General features: G+C 50.0%; 1 protein-coding gene across 46 annotated transcripts in view; it reads left to right on the forward strand.

Annotated features, from left to right (window-relative positions):
• ZMYND8 (zinc finger MYND-type containing 8) overlaps nt 1-22,976 on the forward strand; it is a 123,986-nt gene that overhangs the window by 97,378 nt on the left and 3,632 nt on the right. For 16 of the 46 annotated variants that reach the window (XM_043553761.1, XM_043553751.1, XM_043553760.1 and 13 more), the window contains 6 exons: nt 495-863; nt 3,117-3,307; nt 8,147-8,227; nt 11,743-11,821; nt 14,366-14,605; nt 16,546-16,691. In XM_043553761.1, coding sequence (XP_043409696.1) covers nt 495-863; nt 3,117-3,307; nt 8,147-8,227; nt 11,743-11,821; nt 14,366-14,605; nt 16,546-16,691 — 1,106 coding nt within the window. Of the gene's footprint in view, nt 1-494; nt 864-3,116; nt 3,308-8,146; nt 8,228-11,742; nt 11,822-14,365; nt 14,606-16,545; nt 16,692-17,732; nt 17,800-22,976 lie in introns of all 46 variants that reach the window. The other 30 variants (XM_043553769.1, XM_043553788.1, XM_043553766.1 and 27 more) reach the window with 3 other exon arrangements.

Genomic DNA, 22,976 nt, shown 5'->3' on the forward strand with positions numbered 1-22,976 from the left:
TGCTTTGACCTACGGGAAGCCATCTGACCCTTTGGGGCGCATGCTTTAGAGGTTCCCTAGCCAAAGGGATTCTCCTCGTCTCCAGATCGGCTTTGGTTGGTTCTCTCACAAAGTGCTTACCCAGTTCTGTCTGTAAAACAAGCCTCGTGCGGTGATTCTGCTCATCCACGTGTCGTTGGGCAACTTGAGGGCAGGAGCTGTGTCTCGTTCCCATTTCCCCCAGAGGCCCAGATGAGAGTCTCAGAGGTGGGCATGTGCTCCCGAGAAGGGGCTGACCCTCTGAGACAGAGGTGCAGAAGTGGCCTAAGTGGGTACGGTGAGATGGGCGCCTCCATCGGCGTGTCCCCCCCACGCCGAATTTGTCGGGCATTCCTGGCTGGCCTTGGTTTGTCTTACCCAGAGCCTGCTGGCCTAGAGACCCTGCACGCGAACCTGAGTCCAATCCACCGTTCTTTTGTTTGTGTGTTGTTTGTTTTTTCACGCATCGGCTTTAGTCGTAGGTAAAGCTCCACCATCCACTACGGCGGGCGGCCAGTCCCCACCCGAAACTCCGCTCCTCACCCGCTCCTCCTCCCAAACTCCCACGGCTGGTGTCACGGCCACCACCAGCACCACGTCCACCGTCACGGCCCCGGCCGCCGCCGCCACGGGAAGCCCGGTGAAAAAGCAGAGGCCGCTTTTACCGAAGGAGACTGCCCCGGCCGTGCAGCGGGTCGTGTGGAACTCGTCAAGTAAGTTTCAAACGTCTTCCCAAAAGTGGCACATGCAGAAGATACAGCGCCAACAGGACAGCCAACAGGAGAGCCAGCAGCAGCCACAGTGCTCCCAGGGGACGAGATATCAGACCAGACAGGCTGTGAAAGGTACCACGCACGCCCCCTTCTGTTCTCGTGGCGCCCGCTCCCTGTTCGCCACATCGACAGGAGAGAGAGAATGGTTTTGTTTTTTCCGTTCCTTTTTGTTTCCCGGCCGTTGCATCTTGAAGGCCTTACGCGTTCCATTTGGCATCATTTTTAAAAACTGTCTCGCAGCTCGTTTTTTTCACTCCTATTTATTTATTTTTCGTTTCTGAACAATACGTGCGTATAGGCTTCTTAGAAAAGGGTAAAATACTTACCCCCAAATCTGTCGTCTTGATTGAACTTCCATTTCATCCTCCACCCTTTCTCAGCGGCCACTGTTCACTGTAAAACCCTTTTTTATGCATGTATGCATATATATTTACATATATATGAATCTTCATAAAAAATAGGACTTTTTTTTTCTTTTTTTTAAAACATAAAAATGGTACCATACTTGCTTTTTTTTCCCCCCTCTTTTTTTTTTCTTTTTCTTTTTTTTTTTTTTTTTTTTTTAACCCATCAGCATGTTTTGGAGGTTCATCCATGTTAGTGCACAGAGCTCTTCATTATTCTTTTGGACTGCTGCATACTATTCCATAGTTGATGTAAATCAAGTATTCCCCTACGGATGGGCATTTAGATTGCTCCCAGTTTTTTTTCTGTCATGAGCAGTGCTGCAATGAATATCTTTGCGTAAGTTTTCTCGGGCACATCCGTCAGCCTCTTGGCGTTGCCTTGGGAAGAGTGCTTTCCGTGTGAGACACTGGTAGCAAAGAACTAGGGATTAGCCCCGTGGAGAAGAGCCAGCATCAGTCAAGAAGCAGTTGCCGAAGTTGGGTAATCAAAGCCGCCCGACACCCCCTCCCCCGCCGCCTCGGCCAAGCCACGCAGGAGGCTCCATCTGGTGCCGTGCAGAGGAGTACCAGGTTGCCTCGTTTTCTGAGCACTGATGCAGATCATCTTTCCTAGGGAAGCCCGCATCTAGATCCTTGGAGATTGGGGTCTTTGGTTGAAACCCTCACGTACTGAGCGCAGCCTAGCAAGTAGAGCTGTAAAGAGTAGCAGCAGGATGTGGGTTGAAAGGTGGCCAGGTCTTGAAGAGCCCCAAAGAATCCCTTCGAAGACGGGGCGGGGAGGGGTGGTTGGAGGTAAGCGTAACAGATTGGACAGGTCCAGTGGGAATGCAGCTAGATTGTTCTTGCTGTTTATTTTTTATTTTATTTTTTTAACATTTATTCATTTTTGAGAGAGAGAGAGAGAGAGAGAGAGAGAGAGAGAGCGCGAGAGAGAGCCTGAGTGGGGGAGGGGCAGAGAGCGAGGGAGACAGAATCCGAAGCAGGCTCCCGGCTCCCGGCTGTCAGCACAGAGCCCGACGCGGGGCTCGAACCCATGGACCTCGAGATTGTGATCTGAGCCGAAGTTGGACGCTTAACCAGTTGAGCCACCCAGGCGCCTCTGCTCCTGCTACTTTAAAGGGCTAGTGGGGCAGAACTAAATCTAGGATATTCGAGGTCGGGATGACTAGTTCCAGTGTTTTCTGTCTTCGCACCCCGTCAGCATTACGAGCTTCCCCAGGGGAATTTAGGTGCTGGAGTTGAGAGGCCCATTGATGGTATGGTTCTCAATTTCCAGGTTGTCTTGTGTCAAAGGTGAACAAAGCTGGATACTAGTTAAAGTGGTAAGGATGGGTTTTAATCAGCATGTACTATTACGACAGGGAGAAAAAGTCCAGCCTAAACTGAAGTCAGCCCTACTTTGTACAGAGGTGACGAGGCGTTTTAAAGGGAGAATGGATGGGGGTAGGGAAGGGGCCGAGGGAGGACCTCCAATAGAGTCAGGGAAGTGAAATTTTACAAAAAATGGGAAAGGGGGGTTGGTCCGTGTGAAGCCCACGTGGGGTTGCTAACTGCTGCTTCTCAAAGTTAGGCTCCTGCCCTCCCTGGGAGATGGGCCACAGGGGGTTTGCTGTAACAAACAGTAAATTTATATGGCAGCCTTGAACTTTCTCAGGCAGGCACTTTAATGGGGTCTGGGGTCATCCTAGGGATGCGGCCTTGAGCTATTAGAAAAGTTGTTTGTGTTTGCCTGAGGTTTGGTCCCAGGAATGGCTTAGAGGATCCTAGTTAGAGTCTGGTCAAAGGGAGGGTGTTTGTCATTTGAAAGTAGAAAAGCTCAAAGGGCACACATTGGGGACTTCACTCCCTCTGTGCAGCTTCGTGCTGGGTTGGGTCCTTCCCGTGGCGGTGGGGTGACCAGGACCCTTTCCTTTCCTAGCTGTGCAGCAGAAGGAGATCACACAGAGCCCATCCACCTCCACCATCACCCTGGTGACCAGCACCCAGTCGTCGCCTCTGGTCACCAGCTCGGGGGCCACGAGCACCCTCGCGTCCTCAGTCAGCGCAGACCTGCCCATCGCCACTGCCTCCGCTGATGTTGCTGCGGACATTGCCAAGTACACTAGCAAAGTGAGTGCCCATGGCACCTGGGGAATGGGGGGGCGTGTCAGAGGACCAGCTTCCAGATGGGAGCCTGGAGAGTCGCAACCTTGCAGGCTTTACGGGGTGTTTTGGAGGGAAGACCCTGTTTGAAGTGAAGATCTCCAAGCCCAGATTCTTCCACTTGGCTCTAAAGTTGGATCTAAGCAGAGAAATCTAGAATGGGCTGCATCTTGTTCTGAGCGCATAGATTCTAAAGTTAGTACAGAGCAGGAAAATGACACAGCGGCAGAATCACCCTGCGGAGCTCACGCCACTCGTGAAGACAGTTTCCTTAAGCGCTGGGACAGGTTACTGTTCCGTCAGTTGATAACAGACCAAGGAGTTGGTTTATGATTCAAAAGCCATGTGGAATGAAGTGACACGAGTCTTAGGCAGGAGGTTTGTAAGGTATGATACCCACACCAGGATGGACTAGGGAGGGGTGGATTCCCTCCCGACTCACCCGCCCCCCGAGTTCACTGCTGGGTGTTCGCTCAGTGCAGACTCTTCCTCTTCATTTGCCAGGTGCTTCTTTGCTCGTTGAATTCAGGCAAATACAACCAGGAGCTGTTCTCAAGGTCACATGAGGTTGCTCTGGAGTGACACGCAGGTCCATAGCCACAGACCGCTCGATAGCAGCATAACCACGAGGCCAGGATTTTGTATGTTTTGCTTACCTCCAGGGCCTAGAACGGTGCCTGGCTCACAGTAGGTGTTGCTGCAGGGTTGTTAAATGAATGCATGCTGGTGCCTAACTTCTCTGTGTTGGGCTTATTACCGTGAAGGGCTATTAATAGTCGTTAATGAGGAATAATCTAGGCAGAGTGTTTAGTATGTCACTAAGTAGGCAATAATAATAATTTACTCTTCACTAAGGAGTAAATGATTAGTTACTAATGCGTACACTATTCAGGTTTATAGAGAGCATGGGTGACCATTACTGAGGATAGCTGTTTCTAGAATTCTTGAAGTGCCATGATAAAGACTTGCTTTATTATATTGTGTTAAAGGTGGACTCTCCTTTAGTTCTGGATGACCAGTGACATTTATAATTTTATACCAGTGTGTTTTGTTGGTCATTTTCTTCCTATTCCTTCCATTGAGATGTATCCGGTATCGTTACCCAACAAATGAGCACAAAACATAGCAACTTAAACCAGTTCCCGTTTCTCCTCACAGTTTCTGGGGTTAGGAGTCTGGGCAGGGCTCAACTAGGTCCTCTGCTTTAGGGCCTCTGGCAGATTCCTCTCAAGGTGTTTGCTAGGGTTGAGGTTTCATCCGAAGGCTTGACCAGGAAAGGATCCATTTCCAAGTTGACTTAGATGGTTGTGAGCAGGATTTACTTCCTCAACGGCCGTCGGGCTGAGGGTCTCAGGTCCAGGCTGGCTCTTGGCCAGAGGCCGTCGTCAGTTCGTGCCATGTGGGCCTTCATACTTGGCAGTTTGCTTCCTCAAAGCCAGTGATAGAGAAAACCTGTTAGCAGGATGGAAGTCAGTCTTCTGTAACCTGATCTCAGAAGTGACAGCCTGTTTCCTTTGTCATATTGCATTGGTTAGAAGGTCACTAGGCCAGCTCACACTGGAAGGGAGGGGGTTACACAGGGTCACAAACGCCAGAGCACCTGGGATCATTGAGAGCCATCTGTCTTTCACACTAGGTAAGATGGTCCAAGTACTAGATAGTGTTTGCATGGTGTTGCTCTGGCTCGAAACCTGCTATAAGTGTTATGCTTATATGTTATTTACTTAGCTTTCATAATAAATTGATGAGGTAGATACTGGTATCATCCTTGTTTTATAGATGAGAAAACTGAGGCTCAGTGGGGTTACACAGTCTGAATAGTTGAGCTGGGATTTGAATAGTAGCAGCCAGGATCTTGAAGAGTGGCTTTGAGCCAGTTTGTGAATACCTGTGAAGCCTACTGACCACAGATGTCCAGTGTCCATGAACCGATTGTTCTTGCACGTGCCTTTTTTAACAACGCTATCTGACCCTACCCCCAGCCCCCCTGTCTACGGAGGGAATCAGTACCAGTCTTGGGGATAACTTTGTCTCTTATTTAAATTTTTTTTTTTTAAACATTTATTTATTTTTGAGACAGAGCATGAACGGGGGAGGGTCAGAGAGAGAGGGAGACACAGAATCTGAAACAGGCTCCAGGGTCTGAGGTGTCAGCACAGAGCCCAACACGGGGCTTGAACCCATGAACCGTGAGATCATGACCTGAGCCGAAGTCGGACGCTTAACCGACCGAACCAGCCAGGCGCCCCAACTTTGGCTCTAGTTTAGTATGTTTGTCCTCCTTTTGAATTAAATGCATGAATTGTTATAGAGTCCCTGAGTGTCAGAAGAGGAAGGATTCAAGAGGCGATGATCTATTGCCACTCTGAAGATTTTAGTCTTCCCTGTCCACCTACTGGTAGATATTGATTTAATGTTTTTATTTAAATTTAATATAGTTTTCTTTAAATTGACCGAAAGAGTGAAACTAAAATTGGGTCTACCATTCTCAGATAACCATTCCCTGTCAAGGCTTGAAGCCTAAGTTTGTTTTCCTTTGGTTAAAAGGAGAGATTGTCACGAAAGTGTTTGGTGCATAGTGGCACCATACTGAGACTTTGTTCCTCATGTGGGATGCAGGTTTACGGAGGAATGGAAAAGGAGTGATCTTTTTCATTCCTGATTTCAGAAGGTGTCTGGCGTGCCTAAATGGTCTCTTGTTCTGCTAAGTTTAGCCTTACCAGCACCTTCCACTGATCGGGGTCCAACTTGCCTAATTGACAGATGAGGAAACTGAGGCCTGCTGAGTGGACCTGGCGAGTGGTCTGCACTGAGCTGGTTTTCTGAGCTCCTGCAGCTGTCTTTTATTTCTTGGGCTTCCCCTTTGCTCTTACCACAAAATTGAGGAATGAACTTTGTGATAGGCATTTTCTTCGCAGTTGAGAAAATGAGCACGGGGACATATTTTTGGAGCTGATGAACTTTCCCGCCTCCGAGGTGACCCAGAGTTGAACCCCCAGATCTGTGTGTGTTGGCAGAAGGATGCTCTTTCATTAATGCTGAGCCCTTTGCTATATTTGGAAGAAAGAGTGAAAATCCGTCCACAGATCCATGATTTCTTTAAAATGGAATGTAACCATTGCATTAGGAATGTATTGAATTTCATCCACTTTCTAAAGGTTTCTTGTAAAGCAATTTCGCCTTAATATTTTAAATCGACATGGTTGGTGCAGCGGGGCGGGGAGGCCCATACAGGACGACGGGGGAGCGCGAAGTGCTTTTCCTGGCCGTGTCCGTGTGTGGCCCCCCAAACAAGTGAGGAGTAGAAATCCCAACGGTGACTGTATTCGTTTTCCTCCCATTTTGGGGTGAATTGGGGGTTATTATTTTGGAGTTTGGCACTTTATTAATTACAGCACATGTGGATTTTTTTTTTCCCCCTGTAAAAATAAGATGAACAGGTATTTCTTTCTGAATACCTGCCCTGTGGCAGATACTGAACCATTGTCTCCACATGGGTTTTTCACCTCATCTTTGTGCACACCCTACACGGGTCCACTGTCCTTACCCTTGTTTTCTACATGGGGGAACCGAGGCTCAGAGAGTGGGTGATGGTGGGAAGAGATCTCGGGCATCAGATACGAGGGTGGTTTTTGTCATGCCTTCTTGTTGGATTGGAGCAAATTGCAAAACACAGTGGAGACTTTGCTGCAGCCAGGCCAGGCCCCGAGGCCTACTTTGGCCTCCTGTCCTCTCCTCTTTGTCCTGTGACCGCTGGAGGGGCGGGGAATCAGCCAGCAAGTGGTAGGCAGGAGAAAAATCATCCTGCAGACACAGTCAGCAGGGAACTAGGTGCCTGCCACGTGGACCTGAGCTGGTGTCACAAACTTGCTGATGCCTTCAGGGCTCAGAGAGTTAAAGAAAAGGAAGCTGGCACACTGGACAGGCAATGGGAGGGAGCCCTGACCAAAGTCCTTCAAATACCGAACCAGCTATCGCCACACAGTGGGCTGGATTAATTCGTCCATAAAAACGAAGGACTGATCCAGTCTGTGACCCAGACAGATCTCGAAACCTCTGCACTAAGTGGAAGAAGGCGGTCACCAAAGACCATGTGTTGTGTGACTCCATAGATAGAAAATATCTAGATGAAGCACATCCATCCGTGTAGAAAGCAGATCAGTGGTTGTCAGGGGGTGGGGGGCGATGGGGACCTTTGGGGGTGAAAGCTAAGGGGTATCCGAGTTCTTTTTGGGGTAATGGACTGTGGGGATGGATGTACAACTGTGAATCTATTAAAGGCCATGGATTTGTGCACTGCAAATGGGTCCATTGGTAGATGAATGAGATCTCAGTAAGACTTTTTTTTTTTTTTAAAGGGGAAGGAATTTAGAAACAACAGTCACAAAAGGAAACAATTCTTCCCTTGAACCCATCCAGGCCTGGGGCCCAAATTCAGCCTCTCCAGATTAGCCTGTGGCTACAGAAACTAGCTATGTGTATTCCTACCCTGGATTATACCTGAGTTTCTCGACCTTGGCACCAGTGACATTTTGGGTTGGATAATTCTTTGTTGTGGGGCTGTTCTGTCTACATAGCATATGTAGCTCATCCTTGGCCTGCACCCAGCAGATGCCAATAGTCTGCTTCCCCAGCCCCCCCGCCCCCCCCAATCAGTCATGACAACCACAAGTGCCAAATGTCCTGTGAGGGACAGAATTGCCCCCTGTTGACAACTGCTTTGTATTGGGTAGGTTTTAGATGTATTTCATCTAGAAAAGCCTCAGGGAAGCGATCACCTGAATTGTTTCTGTTTTTATCTTTCAGATGATGGATGCAATAAAAGGAACGATGACAGAAATCTACAATGATCTTTCTAAAAACACTACTGGGAGCACAATAGCCGAGGTCAGAGATGACACATTCCTTATTTGCTAAGAATGTTATACGGGCTGCTGTAAAATGGTGCCAGGAAGCTGCTTCTCTGGAAGTCCCTCCAGGGCGCTCTGCTGATTGTGTTTGTTGGGAAGGGCGTTTCTTTACTTAGTCACAAGGCTGGCTCTGTGGTGAGGATACACACAGCTTTGTGTGATCAGTTCACTTCTAGTCAAACGGCCAATACTGGAGCCTGAGTTAACCCCCTAGTGAAACCTGAGATCAATCAGTTCCTTTGGCCCCATGTATAATTGTCTCCTGGCTCTCTGTAAGTTTGGACATTTTTATCCAAGGGATACTTGTTGTCTTAGGATTTGCATACTGAAAACCTCCACAATTGTGTGGTTGCCTAGGGAATAAAGCGGTTAAAACATGAAAATGTCCACTTAGGAAGTGACCACTTGTAAAAACAGCTCTCTTTGAACTGACTTCTTAGGCTAGGCTAATTCATTGTAAGCCAGGTGCGGAAGGGTCACCAGGTGAAATGACAAGTGAAAGAACTTCTTGAGGTCATCGACAGTGATGTTGGAGACAGGGACATTCCATGCAAGCCACTGACCTGTGAGGGCCGGCACTCAGAAGAAGAGAAAATCTCCCCCAGGAAGGTGTCCTAATAGGCCTTCAGCAGAGAACAATGTGCATATAAAGCTTTGAGAGAGGTCCGGAAGGAAATCAGTGAGTTCCCGGGATATTTTGCTCACGTGACCATCTCTATGATGAGACCAAGGATTGGTATGTGGTTGAAAACACAGATCCGTAACGTCTCACTTGAAACCTTGGGGTCCAGATGTGTGCCAGAATTTTTCAGAACTTGAAAAGGTAATATGCAGCTACCCGCCGCAAACAGTACAACATTTCTGCTGTGAAATATGCTTGTTCACACAAATGAGGGTTTCTCCACCTCGGCACTTCTGACATTTCTGCCAGATGATTCTCTGTTATGGGGGCTGTCTTGTCCATCGTAGGGTGCTTGGCAGGTCCCTGGCTTCTACCCTATTGGCAGTAGCACCCCTCCATTGTGACAGCCTCAGAAGTCTGCAGTGTCGCAGAGGGAGCGGGGAGGACAAAGTCACCGAGGTGGAGAGCCACTGTGGTTATCAAACACTGTAAATAGGGCCCACGTTCAGGCGGGGTTTATTTTTCCCCTCCAAATGAATTTAACTCCTCCCTCCAAAATTACCCTTTGGTTTCCAGAGATGTTAGGCTTTGGAGTTTCAGGTGAATAACTATAGATTCCATCTACAATGTTAGGTAAGAGGGGCGCCTGGGTGGCTCGGTCGGTTGAGCAGCTGACGTCGGCTCAGGTCATGATCTCGCAGTCCGTGGGTTCGAGCCCCGCGTCGGGCTCTGTGCTGACAGCTCAGAGCCTGGAGCCTGTTTCAGATTCTGTGTCTCCCTCTCTCTCTGCCCCTCTGCTGTTCATGCTCTGTCTCTCTCTGTCTCAAAAATAAATAAACGTGGGGCGCCTGGGTGGCGCAGTCGGTTAAGCGTCCGACTTCAGCCAGGTCACGATCTCGCGGTCTGTGAGTTCGAGCCCCGCGTCGGGCTCTGGGCTGATGGCTCAGAGCCTGGAGCCTGTTTCCGACTCTGTGTCTCCCTCTCTCTCTGCCCCTCCCCCGTTCATGCTGTGTCTCTCTCTGTCCCAAAAATAAATAAACGTTGAAAAAAAATTAAAAAAAAAAAAAATAAATAAATAAACGTTAAAAAAAAATTAAAAAAAAAAAGTTAGGTAAGAGATCAAACACAGCTAACATTATTTGCTTTAGTTTCACTTTTTTAAGACCAAATTTCTTTTTTTTTTTAATTTTATTTTTTATTTTTTAAAATTTACATCCAGATTAGTTAGCACATAGTGCAACAATGATTTCAGGAGTAGATTCCTTAGTGCCCCTGACCTATTCAGCCTATCCCCCCTCCCACAACCCCTCCAGTAACCCTCAGTTTGTTCTCCATATTTATGAGTCTCTTCTGTTTTGTCCCCCGCCCTGTTTTTATATTATTTTTGTTTCCCTTCCCTTACGCTCATCTGCTTTGTCTCTTAAAGTCCTCATATGAGGGAAGTCATATGATAATTGCCTCTCTCTTACTAATTTCGCTTAGCATAATACCCTCCAGTTCTATCCACATAGTTGCAAATGGCAAGATTTCATTCTTTTTGGTTGCTGAGTAATACTCCATTGTGTGTGTGTGTGTGTGTGTGTGTGTGTGTGTGTGTGTGTGTGTGTGTATACACCGCATCTTCTTTATCCATTCATCCATCGATGGACATTAGGGCTCTTTCCATCCTTTGGCTATTGTCGATAGTGCTGCTATAAACATGGGGGTGCATGTGTCCCTTCAAAACAGCACACCTGTATCCCATGGATAAATGCCTAGTAGTACAATTGCTGGGTCGTAGGGTAGTTCTATTTTTAGTTTTTTCTAATTTTTTTTTTTAAACATTTATTTATTTTTGAGACAGAGAGAGACAGAGCATGAACGGGGGAGGGGCAGAGAGAGAGGGAGACACAGAATCGGAAGCAGGCTCCAGGCTCAAGCCATCAGCCCAGAGCCTGACGTGGGGCTCGAACCCACGGACCGCTAGATCATGACCTGAGCTGAAGCCGGACGTTTAACCGACTGAGCCACCCAGGCGCCCCTCTATTTTTAGTTTTTTGAGGAACCTCCATACTGTTTTCTAGAGTCGCTGCACCAGCTTGCATTCCCAAGGACCAAACTTCTAATCAAGCCTTTCATTTATTTGTTATTATTATTTTTTTTTATTTATTATGAAAATCTGTTCCTTGTTTTTACTTTATTCATTCATTCATTTTTAAAGTAAACTCTGTGCTCAACATGGGACTTGAACTTACAACCCAAGATCAAAAGTTGGATGCTCTAGCAACTATAAGCCAGCCAGGCACCCTCCTCCCGCCTTGTTTTTACTTTAAGTGGCTTTTTCTGGAGCTGGGATTTCTTGGAAAAGACAGACAACTTCTATAGTTGACCCTTGAAAAGCGGGTTTGAACTGTGCTTGTCCATTTTATGTGGAGTTTTTATATAGTATAGTACTGTAAAATGCATTTTCTCTACCTTGTGATTTTCTTAACATTTTCTTTTCTCGAACTTACCTAATCGTAAGAATACATTGTCTAATACACACAACATCTGTGTTCAGCTGTTTGTGTTTTTGGGGAAGGCTTCCTGGTCAACAGTAGGCTGTTAAGTTTTTGGAGAGTCCAGGTTACATGTAGATTTTTTGACGGCATGGCCTGTGGGTGCCCCGGTTCCCACTCCCACGTTGTTCAAGGGTCAGCTGCATTTCGTTTTCGGAAGCAGAGTTCCTTTTGAATTTGGGACAACCCACTGGTGCCCACCTCTCTGGACTGCAGCGTCCAGCTGCTTACGCCTCACTTGACCGCGTGGCGTTGACTCTTCCAGCGGGTGAGCCCTGTCGGTGAACGCCATCCAGACCCGCCTTCTAAGAGTCTTACTCTCCCTCGTTCCAGATTCGCAGGCTGAGGATCGAGATCGAGAAGCTGCAGTGGCTGCACCAACAGGAACTCTCGGAAATGAAGCACAACTTGGGTAAGTCCTGGTGAACTGGCCTGTGCCGAGGGCGCTTTTGGGTGTGAACTTCTCCGCAGCTCTGGAGGCAGGTGCCTGCGTGAATGGAGTCAAAAGTAGGCTTGGGGATGTGATGTCCCGCTGCTGGGGAGACCACAGAATCCTGGAGAGTCTAACCAGTGGACACGAGGTGTAAGAGCAGGTGTTGTGGGGGTGGGTTCCTTCGTCTTTTCTTTTCAAAATAACCAACATCAGCAGTAGGAGTAGCAGCAGCAACAGCCGTAGCTGTTCCTGTTTACTGAGCTCTGACTCAGCAACCGTTTTAAGTACTTTGCCACGGATCCAGATTCTCACGGAAACCCTTCTGGTGAAGAGCTCTGTTATCCCCGTTTTTAGGTAAAAGCAAGTGGGGCACAGACATGTTGAGGAGGTTGCTCAGAGTTACACAGCTGCGATTCGGGCGTGGGCACTCTGGGTCCAGACCTTCCCTCCGAACCACGGAATATTGGGCATTTTCACAGATTCTCAAACACTTGGTGTGTGGCCCGCACTGCGGAGAAAGCTACTTTGCTGGTTGGTGCAGACTGAGTGCTGTTTCGGCCTACCGTTGTGTGTCCCTGTTGTGAAAGGCTTTCCCCCCAAAGGTAGAGCACTTCCCTTGAGACCCTCATGTAGTGTCAGCCTCAGAGCCAGAATGCTGGAGGCCATCGTGTCTCCCTCGTCACGGGGGCAGGCCCAGGTGTGCCCCCTGTCACAGGTGACACACGTTGAAATCGTGTATCGCAAACTTAACCTTAGGAGGCCGTCCTTGGGAGGAGGGAGCCCTCTGCTTCTCCGCTTGTTGCCACGCAGGAAGTTTATTCGGTTGTTGTGGCTGCTTGTTACTTTTATGCAGGATCTCTCCATTAAAAAAAAAAATTTTTTTTTTACATTTATTTATTTTTGAGACAGAGACAGAGCACAAGTAGGGGAGCGGCAGAGAGAGAGGGAGACCCAGAATCCGAAGCAGGCTCCAGGCTCCGAGCTGTCAGCACAGAGCCCGACTTTTGGGGCTCAAACTCACAAACCGTGAGATCATGACCTGAGCCAAAGTCGGACGCTCAACCCACTGAGCCGCCCAGACACCCCAGAATCTCTTCATTTTGAAATAATTAGCTGCATGTTTGGGGAAAAAAAAAAAAAAAAAAAAGTACCTGTGGGCTGGCCAGAACGTGCCCATGGTCTGCAGGCTTCTAGTTAAAGGGACAGAAAGCTGGCGTCTAACACGAGTGCAAGGGGGTGATTTTCTTTTCCTGGTGTTTTTTTTTTAGACGTGTGCATGTGTGCTTGTTGTTTTGTTTTTGTTTGTAATTTTCAGTAAGAGAATCTTAACAAATTTTAGCGGGATCATTTACTTTTCTTTTGGTGTGCAGGCCACCCCCACCCCCGGGGTGAATGGCATGGAAACCTTCCTATCTGAAGTGAAATTAGCGAAGCCTCAGTGGACTGAGCACTTTGGTAGTTGATCGGTCAGAGCGAGTCACAACGCCCTGTCTGGTAGATTTAGTCCATGGCCACTGAGCTCACCGAATAGAAAGTGTGTCTGAGCTCTAGTGCCAGCTGTGCCCTTATTGGCTGTATGCCTCAGTTTCCTCATCTATGAAAGGGATTTTTTTTTTTAAAGCTTTTTTTTTTTTTAAATTTTTTTTTTCAACGTTTATTTATTTTTGGGACAGAGAGAGACAGAGCATGAACAGGGGAGGGGCAGAGAGAGAGGGAGACACAGAATCGGAAGCAGGCTCCAGGCTCTGAGCCATCAGCCCAGAGCCTGACGCGGGGCTCGAACCCACGGACCGCGAGATTGCGACCTGGCTGAAATCGGACGCTTAACCGACTGCGCCACCCAGGCGCCCCTTTTTAAAGCTTATTTATTTATTTTGGAGAGAGAGAAGTGGGGGGGGGGGCAGGGGTGAGGAATCCCAAGCAGGGATCCCCACATGGGGCTCGAACTCAGGAACCATGCGATCATGACCTGAGTGGCAAGCAAGAGTCCGACACTTGGCTGACTGAGTGGCCTGGGCGCCCCCGAAAGGAACAGTCGGTTAGAGCTGGTCTCCCAGGATTAGTATGAAGGTGAAGTGAGTTGATCCAGGGTGCAACACGAGGTGCCTTGTAGTATTTGGTTGCTAGAAAAGTCCATGCTGGTGACAAAACTCAGAGTGGGCTTCGTGGAAATTGGGTCACGGGTTTATTCGAGGACTTCCCCCAGGATCCCCGTGGGGCTCCGGCTTCCTGCGGGCTAGGCGCCTGGCGTTCTCCCGCGCAGCTCTGTCTGATCACGTGACGAATGCTTGCTTTACAGATGCAGATATTGGGGCTCGGCGAGGCTAGGTTACTCGCCTGGGGGGCGGGGGGGGGGGGGGGGCGTCGCACAGCTGAGCCCCCTCCGAGCCAGGACCCGCACCCGTGTCTGTTGGAATCCCCGTCCTGGACTCCCTTTCCGATCTGGTGTGAAAGTCTCCAAGCCCCGGGCGGGGGGTGGGGGGACCAGTGATGCAGCCGATGTCCTCTCCCCTCGCCCGGCAGAGCTGACCATGGCGGAGATGCGGCAGAGCCTGGAGCAGGAGCGGGACCGGCTCATCGCCGAGGTGAAGAAGCAGCTGGAGCTGGAGAAGCAGCAGGCGGTGGACGAGACCAAGAAGAAGCAGTGGTGCGCCAACTGCAAGAAGGAGGCCATCTTCTACTGCTGTTGGAACACCAGCTACTGCGACTACCCCTGCCAGCAGGCCCACTGGCCCGAGCACATGAAGTCCTGTACGCAGTCAGGTACGGCCACGCGGGGCCTGCCCTGGCGGGTCTCGCCGGACGACCGTGACCGTCGCGCACGAGCGGGCAGCGTGCGCGCGCCCGGCAGACGCTCGAGGCACGGCTGTTGTGAACGTGGGGCCTCGTTCTGTTACTTGCCGGACCGTCGTTTCATGTGGCAGTGGTTCTCGGTGCGGTGATTTTGGTCCCCACCCCGAGACACCGGCAGTGACCACAGACGTGTGTGGTCATCCTCACCGAGGGGCGGGCCGCCGGCCTCCGGAGGGCGGAGGCCAGGGATGCTGCTGCCGAACCCCGCGCGGTGCGCCAGACCGGCCCCCCTCCCGCCCCCGTGCGGAAGAATGATCTGGCCCTAAATGTCAGTCGTACTGATACTGAGAAATCCTGCTCTTTAATTATTTTTTTTAAGTTGGTTTATTTCGAGAGAGAGAGAATATGTTTGCGGGCACGAGCGGTGGAGGGGCAGAGAGAGAGAGACTCCCAAGCAGGTTTCGTGCGGTCAACACAGAGCCCGACTCACGGCTCGTCCCATGCCTCGCGAGATCATGACCTGAGCCGAGATCATGACCTGAGCCGAAATCAACAGTTTTTACAGTTAGCTTGTATTTCTGACAAACAGTATTAGCTTTATTAGTTTATTACTTTCCATTTTGAAGAATTTAATTTAAAATTACATAAATAGGGGCACCTGGGTGGCTCAGGCAGTTAAGTGTCCGATATCAGCTCAGGTCATGATCTCACTGTTCACAGGATGGAGCCCTGTGCTGTCAGTGTCTGTGCTGACAGCTTGGAGCCTGGAGCCTGCTTCAGATTCTGTGTCTCCCTCTCTCTGCCGCTCCCCTGCTCACTCTCTGTCTCACTGTCTCTCTCTCAAAAATAAGTAAAACGTTAAAAAAAACAAAACAAAACATGAATAATACGACCAGGCAGTGTGTCTTTCACCCTGGCAAAAGTTGGAAGGTGATAGGTGACCACGATTGAGAAGCACTCCAGCGGCCAGGAGTTGGCAAATGCTTTCTGTGAAGGTCCAGGGGATAAATAATTTACGATTTGTTGAAGCTGCTCTACTGTACTGATTTAGGGAGAGGACAATCATAGACAAGGTGTAAGTGGTGGGCAAGGCTTTGTTCCAGTAAAACTTTATTCACAAAAACAGGTAGCACTGGTTTGCCAGCTCTCGCTCTAGAGAGATCTTGTGTATTTCATTATTTTAAAAAGGCAGTATTGAACTATACGTTGTTGGGTCCTTTGTCCTTCAGGGAGATGTCTTCCTAATGGCTACTTTAAATCTCTTCTAGCGGTAGAGTTAAATTCTCCTATGTTCTGTAGTGTGTCTGATGACCCATTGTTGTTGTTATGACAAGATGGCCAAAATGTCCTTCAGTTTTCCTTTCTTTGTGGCATTATAATGTCCGTCCTTCTGAAATTCCTCTCAAATGCTCTTTTTCAGTTTGTCCAAGCTCCTACCATCTCCATAGACTCTGTCTTTGCCATCGTGTCGTTTTTCACATGGGTTTCCCAGCCCTGCCTCGGAAGGAAGGAAGTCTACGGGGATAAAATCGATCTAAAATTAGAAATTGTGAAATGAGTAATTCTAGATCCCCGATTCCAGGCTGGCCCTGCCGATGGGCTTCATTTGTTCTCCCGCCATGCTTTTGGGTCTGGGATGACTTAACAAAACTTGAATTAATGAACTACTAAAAATTCGCATATTTTCACACAGTGTCTGGAATTTCAGCTTCTGGAAAACTTTGGAGTCCTGGCCACTTTGGGCCTGTTCTCCTGGGTGGGGCTGAGCAGAGGTGCCTCTGTTACAGACAGCGGTCGGGTCAGAGTTGTTCCGAGCGATGGCGTGGCCTCGTGCAGTGCGCGGCTTCCTGTGGTTCTGGAAGCCGTGGCCCTCAGCTTATACGTGCCTTCTCTCTTCCGTTCCCCCCCAGCTACTGCTCCTCAGCAGGAAGCAGACGCCGAGGTAAACACAGAAACACTAAACAAGACTTCTGGCACACAGGCGGCCCCTACGGATGCCGCCAGCACCTCGAAAGACAAGGAGCCTTCCACGGAGAAAAGCAAGGACAGCGGCTCGGTGAGTAAGCTGCTCGCCTTTGGCCAGTGACACCAACACTTAGGGCCAGGTGGCGTCTCAGGACCTGTCCCCATGCCTGTCTCCTCTGCAAGTCCCATGTTGTGGGAGGTCTGTCTTCGAGGTGGGGCAGTCAGACTGCTGGTGGGGGTGACAGGCTTAGCAGGCCTCCTTTTCACCAGTGGGCATGTGGGCAGGGACAGAGCGACGCGGAGCCCGAGTTGACATTCGTGTGATTCGGCAGCTGCTCTCTGGGGACTCTCAAAGCCTATCACAGCGTTGTCCAGTAGAACCTTCTGTGATGATGGGAGTGTTCTGTGTCTGCTCTGCCCAGTATGGTATCCACTAGCCACACGTGGCTGTTGAGCCCTTGGAGGGTTGGTGTGAGCAGAGACTCTCGCACTTTGACATTTTATTTAATTAATTCAAATACAGGCAGTCACACGGTGCTAGTAGCCGCCATATTGGCCAGGAAAGGTCGCACCCCCTACTTCCCAGTGTGTGGCATATGCAACATGGGTCGTCTGCAGAAGGTATTTTCGGTGGCACATTGATCATGTTTTACATGCGTAGTCATCATGCATTTATTTCAGTGTGTCTTAGGAGAAGAATTAAGTTCTTATGCCATCAAAACCCTTTGATTTCATTGACAGTATAGCCTGGTAAGAGGTTAATGTGAAATGAAAGCTAGCTGACATAGTTTTGAAGTAATATACCTCCTTTTTGGATGTGGCACGAATCTGGACGGTAGGTAGGTCAGTGAAGGAAGTTGAGGGCACAGTGAATGTTCTAGAAGCTAAGGCTGTAGAGTTGAGTAAGGGCGCACCCCATTGCTGTGTTCCACCCTCTTCATTCTGGGAGACAGAGCACAGTAGTGTAGGGCCACCCCAGCTGACCTGGCCTCCCCTGCCTGAGCATACCAGGCAGAGGGCACAAAGGTGCCTTGGGGGCAGTGATGAGCACCCCCATGGATCCCTGGGCTTCCCTGGGGGGCTACATTGGCCCCCGTGCCTTGTGTCCATCTCTCTCTTTTTGTATTTTTAGACCCTCGACCTTTCTGGCTCCAGGGAGACGCCCTCCTCCATTCTCTTAGGCTCCAACCAAGGCTCTGGTATGTTGCCCCCTGGTGGGTGAACGGTGCTCTCACATTCCTCACGGGCAGAGGGGAAGCCATTTTCTCAGGGAGATCTTTAAGGGTTTATGGCAGTGGTTTTCCAACCACTGTGGATCCTTAGGGATCTTTGGGGGTGCCCCGGGCAGGTCATTGTGGGGGGGGCGAGGGAGTGGCTGGGCAAGGTAGCTTTCAGGCACCCTCCAAACTGATCAGTATTTACCTCCATTTGTTTTATTTATGGGGGTCCCACATAAAAGAGGGTTCTATTGCTGACCTGGGGTGGGGTAGAGGTGTGCATGTAGCTCGGGCATTTCTTCTGCCCTCAGGAAAATGACCACAGTAAATTAAACCATCTGGAACTCTGTTCCTGAGGTCCCAGCATCCGCAGTTAATGGATGAGGGCACTTGAGCCTTTAGGGAAAAGAAACTTTTTAGGTGGATGATGTTTCTGTAGAAACCTTTCTTCTTGGGGAATAACCCAGTAGGCTGTTTGGGCTGTTTTCTGAGACTGAAATTTTTAGTTTTTTCCTCTTACGTGGGGTTTGGGCTACCCTGTGTTCTCACCCAAAGGGTCATTTTCCTGCATCCTTCTGAGTTTTGGGTGATTCCAGAGGGTTCAAAGAGGGTGCCCCCGTTGAGGACAATTTGCTTACTTGAAGGTCCCTTAGCTCGAGGATCTTTTTCTCCTTTGGATGATTCCCTTAAGCTGAAAGCCGAAAATTTTATTTCCTGTCTCTGTATTAAGTGCGCCAAGGAAGAAGTTGATGTCCTTTGTTTGCATAGGTGGGGACGGTTTCCCCAGGGGGTGGAGACTGGGATTCAGATGGAGGGCGGGGCTAAGAGGGAGTAGCAGGAGCTGACTTGAGGGAGAATGAGAACTTGGCATTAAATACGATTGAATCGCCTATTGAAAACCTACCTCTCCCTTGCCTTCAGTCCCCTGACTAAATCTCTGAGAACAGTTCAGTTTAGCGCTAAGATGCCTTGCACATCTCTTTGATATTTTCTAGTTTCTCCTTTTCGCAAAGGCTTACCTGGACCTTAAGTCTACGGTTTGGTTTTCATTATGTGTATTTGTAGAGCTGCCCTCTATCTGTGGTGAGGATTTTGGATTTTCTGCCCGCGATCTAGGTAGCGATATACAATTCCTTTCTTATTGAAGTTTAAAATGAGTTGAGAGTAAAAACCTGGAATACACAGGCTGTAGGAAGGTTGTGGACAGGTCAGAATTGCCCAGGTGGTGTGAGCGAGGCCCAGGGTAGGGGGACCATGACTTCCGACAGGGGGCGCTGTTGAGGTTTTGAGCAGCCAGGTGGGATAAGCACGGAGCTGGGAACTTTGGAGGGCGGCGTGCAGTATGGAATCTGTCTCATCCAGGGGGACTGCAGACAGGACGCTGGCTGGGAGATCTGCCCTATTGCACTTCTCGGTGACGAGGTATTCCCTAGCCCAGGGGCAGAAGATGTTGGTGACTTGGTACTGGTTGGGTGGAGGCAGAGAAAATAATCTTGGAGGAGTCCCTGGGTGACAGGATGGGGGGGCGGGGACAGGGAGAGGGCGGGATCGGGGAAGGGAGGGAGGGCAAGATCCTGAATTCCGCTTTTGGTTCTTGGAGGATGCATCGCGCTAGGCTTTTCGCAGAGGGTTGGAGGCGTGTGAGAGTTTGTTGAGTGTCTCTGGGACCAGGTCCTGTGCTAGGGCTGAGGATTTAGGGGTGAACAAGGCAGACAACTCCTGTCTTCTGGAACTTAAAAAAAAATTTTTTTTTAACGTTTATTTTGGAGACAGAGAGAGACAGAGCACGAACGGGGGAGGGTCAGAGAGAGAGGGAGTCACAGCATCCGAAACAGGCTCCAGGCTCTGAGCGGTCAGCACAGAGCCCGACACGGGGCTCAAACTCACGGACCACAAGATCATGACCTGAAGCCGAAGTCGGACGCTCAACCGACTGAGCCACCCAGGCGCCCCTGTCTTCTGGAGCTTTAAGGGAAGTCAGAAGAGCATTTAATGGGTGCTTAGGAGAAGAGCATGAAGCGGTTGGACACTTCATTGTGTTTATTCCCAACTTCGGTGAGAGAAGTTACTGTTCCCATTATGCAGACGAGGACGTTGAGGCCCAGAGAAGTTAAGTTACATGCACAAGTAACTCAGTGACTTAACTACTGGAGCCTGGACTTCAGTCCAGAATTCTCTGACCCCACACGTGCTCTCACCCGCTGCGTTGGGAATACTTAAGTTGACCCCTAGGAAATCGTGAGTCAAAAACGGTTGGCTGTTTTGTGTGGCTCAGCTAATAAGGCACCGATGTCTGGGGAAAGTCAGGGCTGTAGATGTGGCTTCTCCCCGCTGCCCCTGCTTCCAGATCTACTAACTGTTTCCTTTCCTCACCTCCCTGCTTCCCCAGCTTGGTTTCCACGGCTCATCCCAGCAGCACCCTCGCTAATGGAACCCAGTCTCCCACACCTTCTGGTTTTCTCCACATGTCCATTTGGCAAAACCTTGCCTTGCTCAGACCCCAGCCATCTATGTCTTAACTCCCCTGCAGCCAGCATTGGAGCTCAGCCGGAGAAGATCACTCGGGACACACTCATTCTATCACACACACTGATCTTGACCGCTGACCTCAGAAGCACACATTTCCATCTGCCTGGTCATCTTACCAAATTTGTTGCATTTCAGCCTCTGTTTGCACTCTCCACAAGGGCAGCTTCCGCAGTTCTCGGTTTCAAACCTCCCAGCCCATCCCTCCAATGTCACTGACCGCACATGGCATTGCCTGTTCCTTCCAGGGAGCGCAGCCAGGCCCTGCCTCCCCTTCCAGCACCCAGGCCTCCTCCACGCCTTCCTCCAGCCTCGCCGGCCTTTCCGTATCCAGCCTCTGTCGTAGCCAGATGTCGTGTTCAGCTGCTTCCTTCCCTAGGCATTTAAATATCCTCCTGCGCTTCCAGCTTCTTTCCTTGACACCCTGCATCTGCCCCTAGAGCGGTGCTCTCCCCTAGAACATTCTGCAGTGATGGCGTGGTTCTGTATACGCCCTGTTCCCTGTGGTAGCCGCCTGCACACATGGCTGTCGGACCCTTGAACTGTGGCTGACGTAACTGAGGAACATTTTATATTATATTATTATATATATTATATATATATATTATATATATATATTATATATATTAACATTTTATATTACTTTATTTAAATAGCATCGCGGAGCTAGTGGCCACCATATTGAACCAACGGCACGGCCTCCAGGCTGCCCTGCCTCCTTCCCCAGCCCAGGCAGACGTGTCCATAAGACTCGTTCGGTCCGGTCACCACCGAGCCCTAAGCCCTGAATAACCGCGGACCTTTTTAAATTCGAAATGGTGTTTTGAGACCTTGTCTCGCAAAGAGACAAGGTTAGAATCCCAGGGTGTCCTCAGCAGGAGGGACCTTCTCTACGGGTCTTGGCGAAAGCAAGAGGTGCATCCGGGACCGCATTCAGGAGGCGTCCGCGTTTCCGACTCGGGACGAGGCGGGACGGAAGGCATATTAGCCAAGGGGGAGCACCATGGTGCTCCCTGTCAGAAACTGGGGGAGAGGGAGCGTTTTCCAGGAAGTGTTGCCACGACAGCCCAGAGTGTGAGCAGGAGGGAGACGGAGGTGCCCGGGGCCCAGTCAGGACGGTGTCCTCTGTCTTCCCCCTTCCTCTGTTTCCCACCCAAGCCGGTAGTTGTGTCAGAGCAAAAACGCTGACTCGTTCGCTGTCCTCTTCAAACTCCTCGTACGTCTAACTTCCGCCAGCTCTTGATGTTGGTGACCGTGCAGATGAAACCTTGTGGAGGAAAGAGGGCTTTGGACACACCGGGGTTCTCCGTGCCTACTGGTGCCGGAAGGGTGTGGTGAGGAGTCTGGGGGTGGGAGAAAGGTTCCGTGGGGGTACGTGCCTCCTTGCTATTTGCTTGTCTTTTAAGATGTTAGGGGCGCTTGGGTGGCTCAGTCGGGTAAGCATCTGACTCCATTCATGCTCAGGTCACGATCTCATGGTTTCTGAGTTCAAACCTCACATCGGGCTCTGTGCTGATAACGTGGAGTCGGCCTGGGATTGTCTCTCTCTCCCTTTCTCTCTCTCTCTCTGTGTGGGCCCCCCCCCCCAAGTAAATAATAGTTTTAAGATTTCAAAGTAAAACATGCGTATAGTTATAGTATAGAGACAGTTCCTAGGCCCTGTCCCCAGTGATGTCTGTGGTACTTCCCTCCTTCCTTACAAATAACGTATTTCCCTGTTGTCCTATTTCTGAGCGTTCGTTTTAGACCTTGCTTGCTGACTTCTGGTTTATGAAGGTGAGGGTTGGGGTCACTGATGACCGCTCTTCTCCCCTTCCTCCCAAATGATGGATATCACCATTTCTGTGCTCTGGAGGTTCCATGGGTCAAGGACAACACTCATGCTTTAGTTCTGGATTTGAGCGCTAGCGACAGCGACTGTGGACCCCTCTCTCGGCGGTCCCCCCCCCCCCCCCCCCCCCCGCACCCCCACCCTGACCGTGTTGAGACCGCCCTCTGCTTCGCTGTGACTTCCCTTCCTCGAGGTTGAGAACAGGCGCTTCGGACCCTTAACCGCCCCACGCTCGGCAGTGGGCCAAGCCGGAGAACTTCAGTCCGGGTGCCCGCCATCCTGAGCGTGCCGTGCGTTGCCCGGCCCACCGAGTGCCGTGATGACGGTTCCGTTCTGGCACGGCTGTGCTCTCTCCTGGAGTTTCTGTTTCCTTCTCTTGTCGTACCTTGCGTGATTTCCCCACCAAGCTCTTCACCGTACCCCTTATTTTATTGAAACTCCTTTCATATCCCTAATACCTGGCTCTTCGTTTCCAGACGTTACTTGTTGCGGTCCCATCATCGTGGCTGAGGACGTTGGTCACTCGATACGTCATCTGTAGCCCCTTCCTCAGTCCTCACCGCGGCACCTTCCTTGCCCTCCCCTCCCGGCCTTGTCCTCCGTCAGGCTTGGCGGTAGAGGAGTTTTCATTCCCCCAGAAGAATCCGGATTCCTTGGGTGCTGTTTCCCGCCTTAGTGTGGTTCTCGCACCTCTGGTTTTGCTGGTCGGATTAGGCTGTTGGCAGAGCTGGTGGTTCTGAGAATTGCATTTCCAACATGCTGAAGAATCTGGCCTACAGAGTTGCTTTGGCGCCATCGGGTA

This window comes from Prionailurus bengalensis, chromosome A3 (assembly GCF_016509475.1).
Source record: "Prionailurus bengalensis isolate Pbe53 chromosome A3, Fcat_Pben_1.1_paternal_pri, whole genome shotgun sequence".
NCBI classification, from domain to species: Eukaryota; Metazoa; Chordata; class Mammalia; order Carnivora; family Felidae; genus Prionailurus; species Prionailurus bengalensis.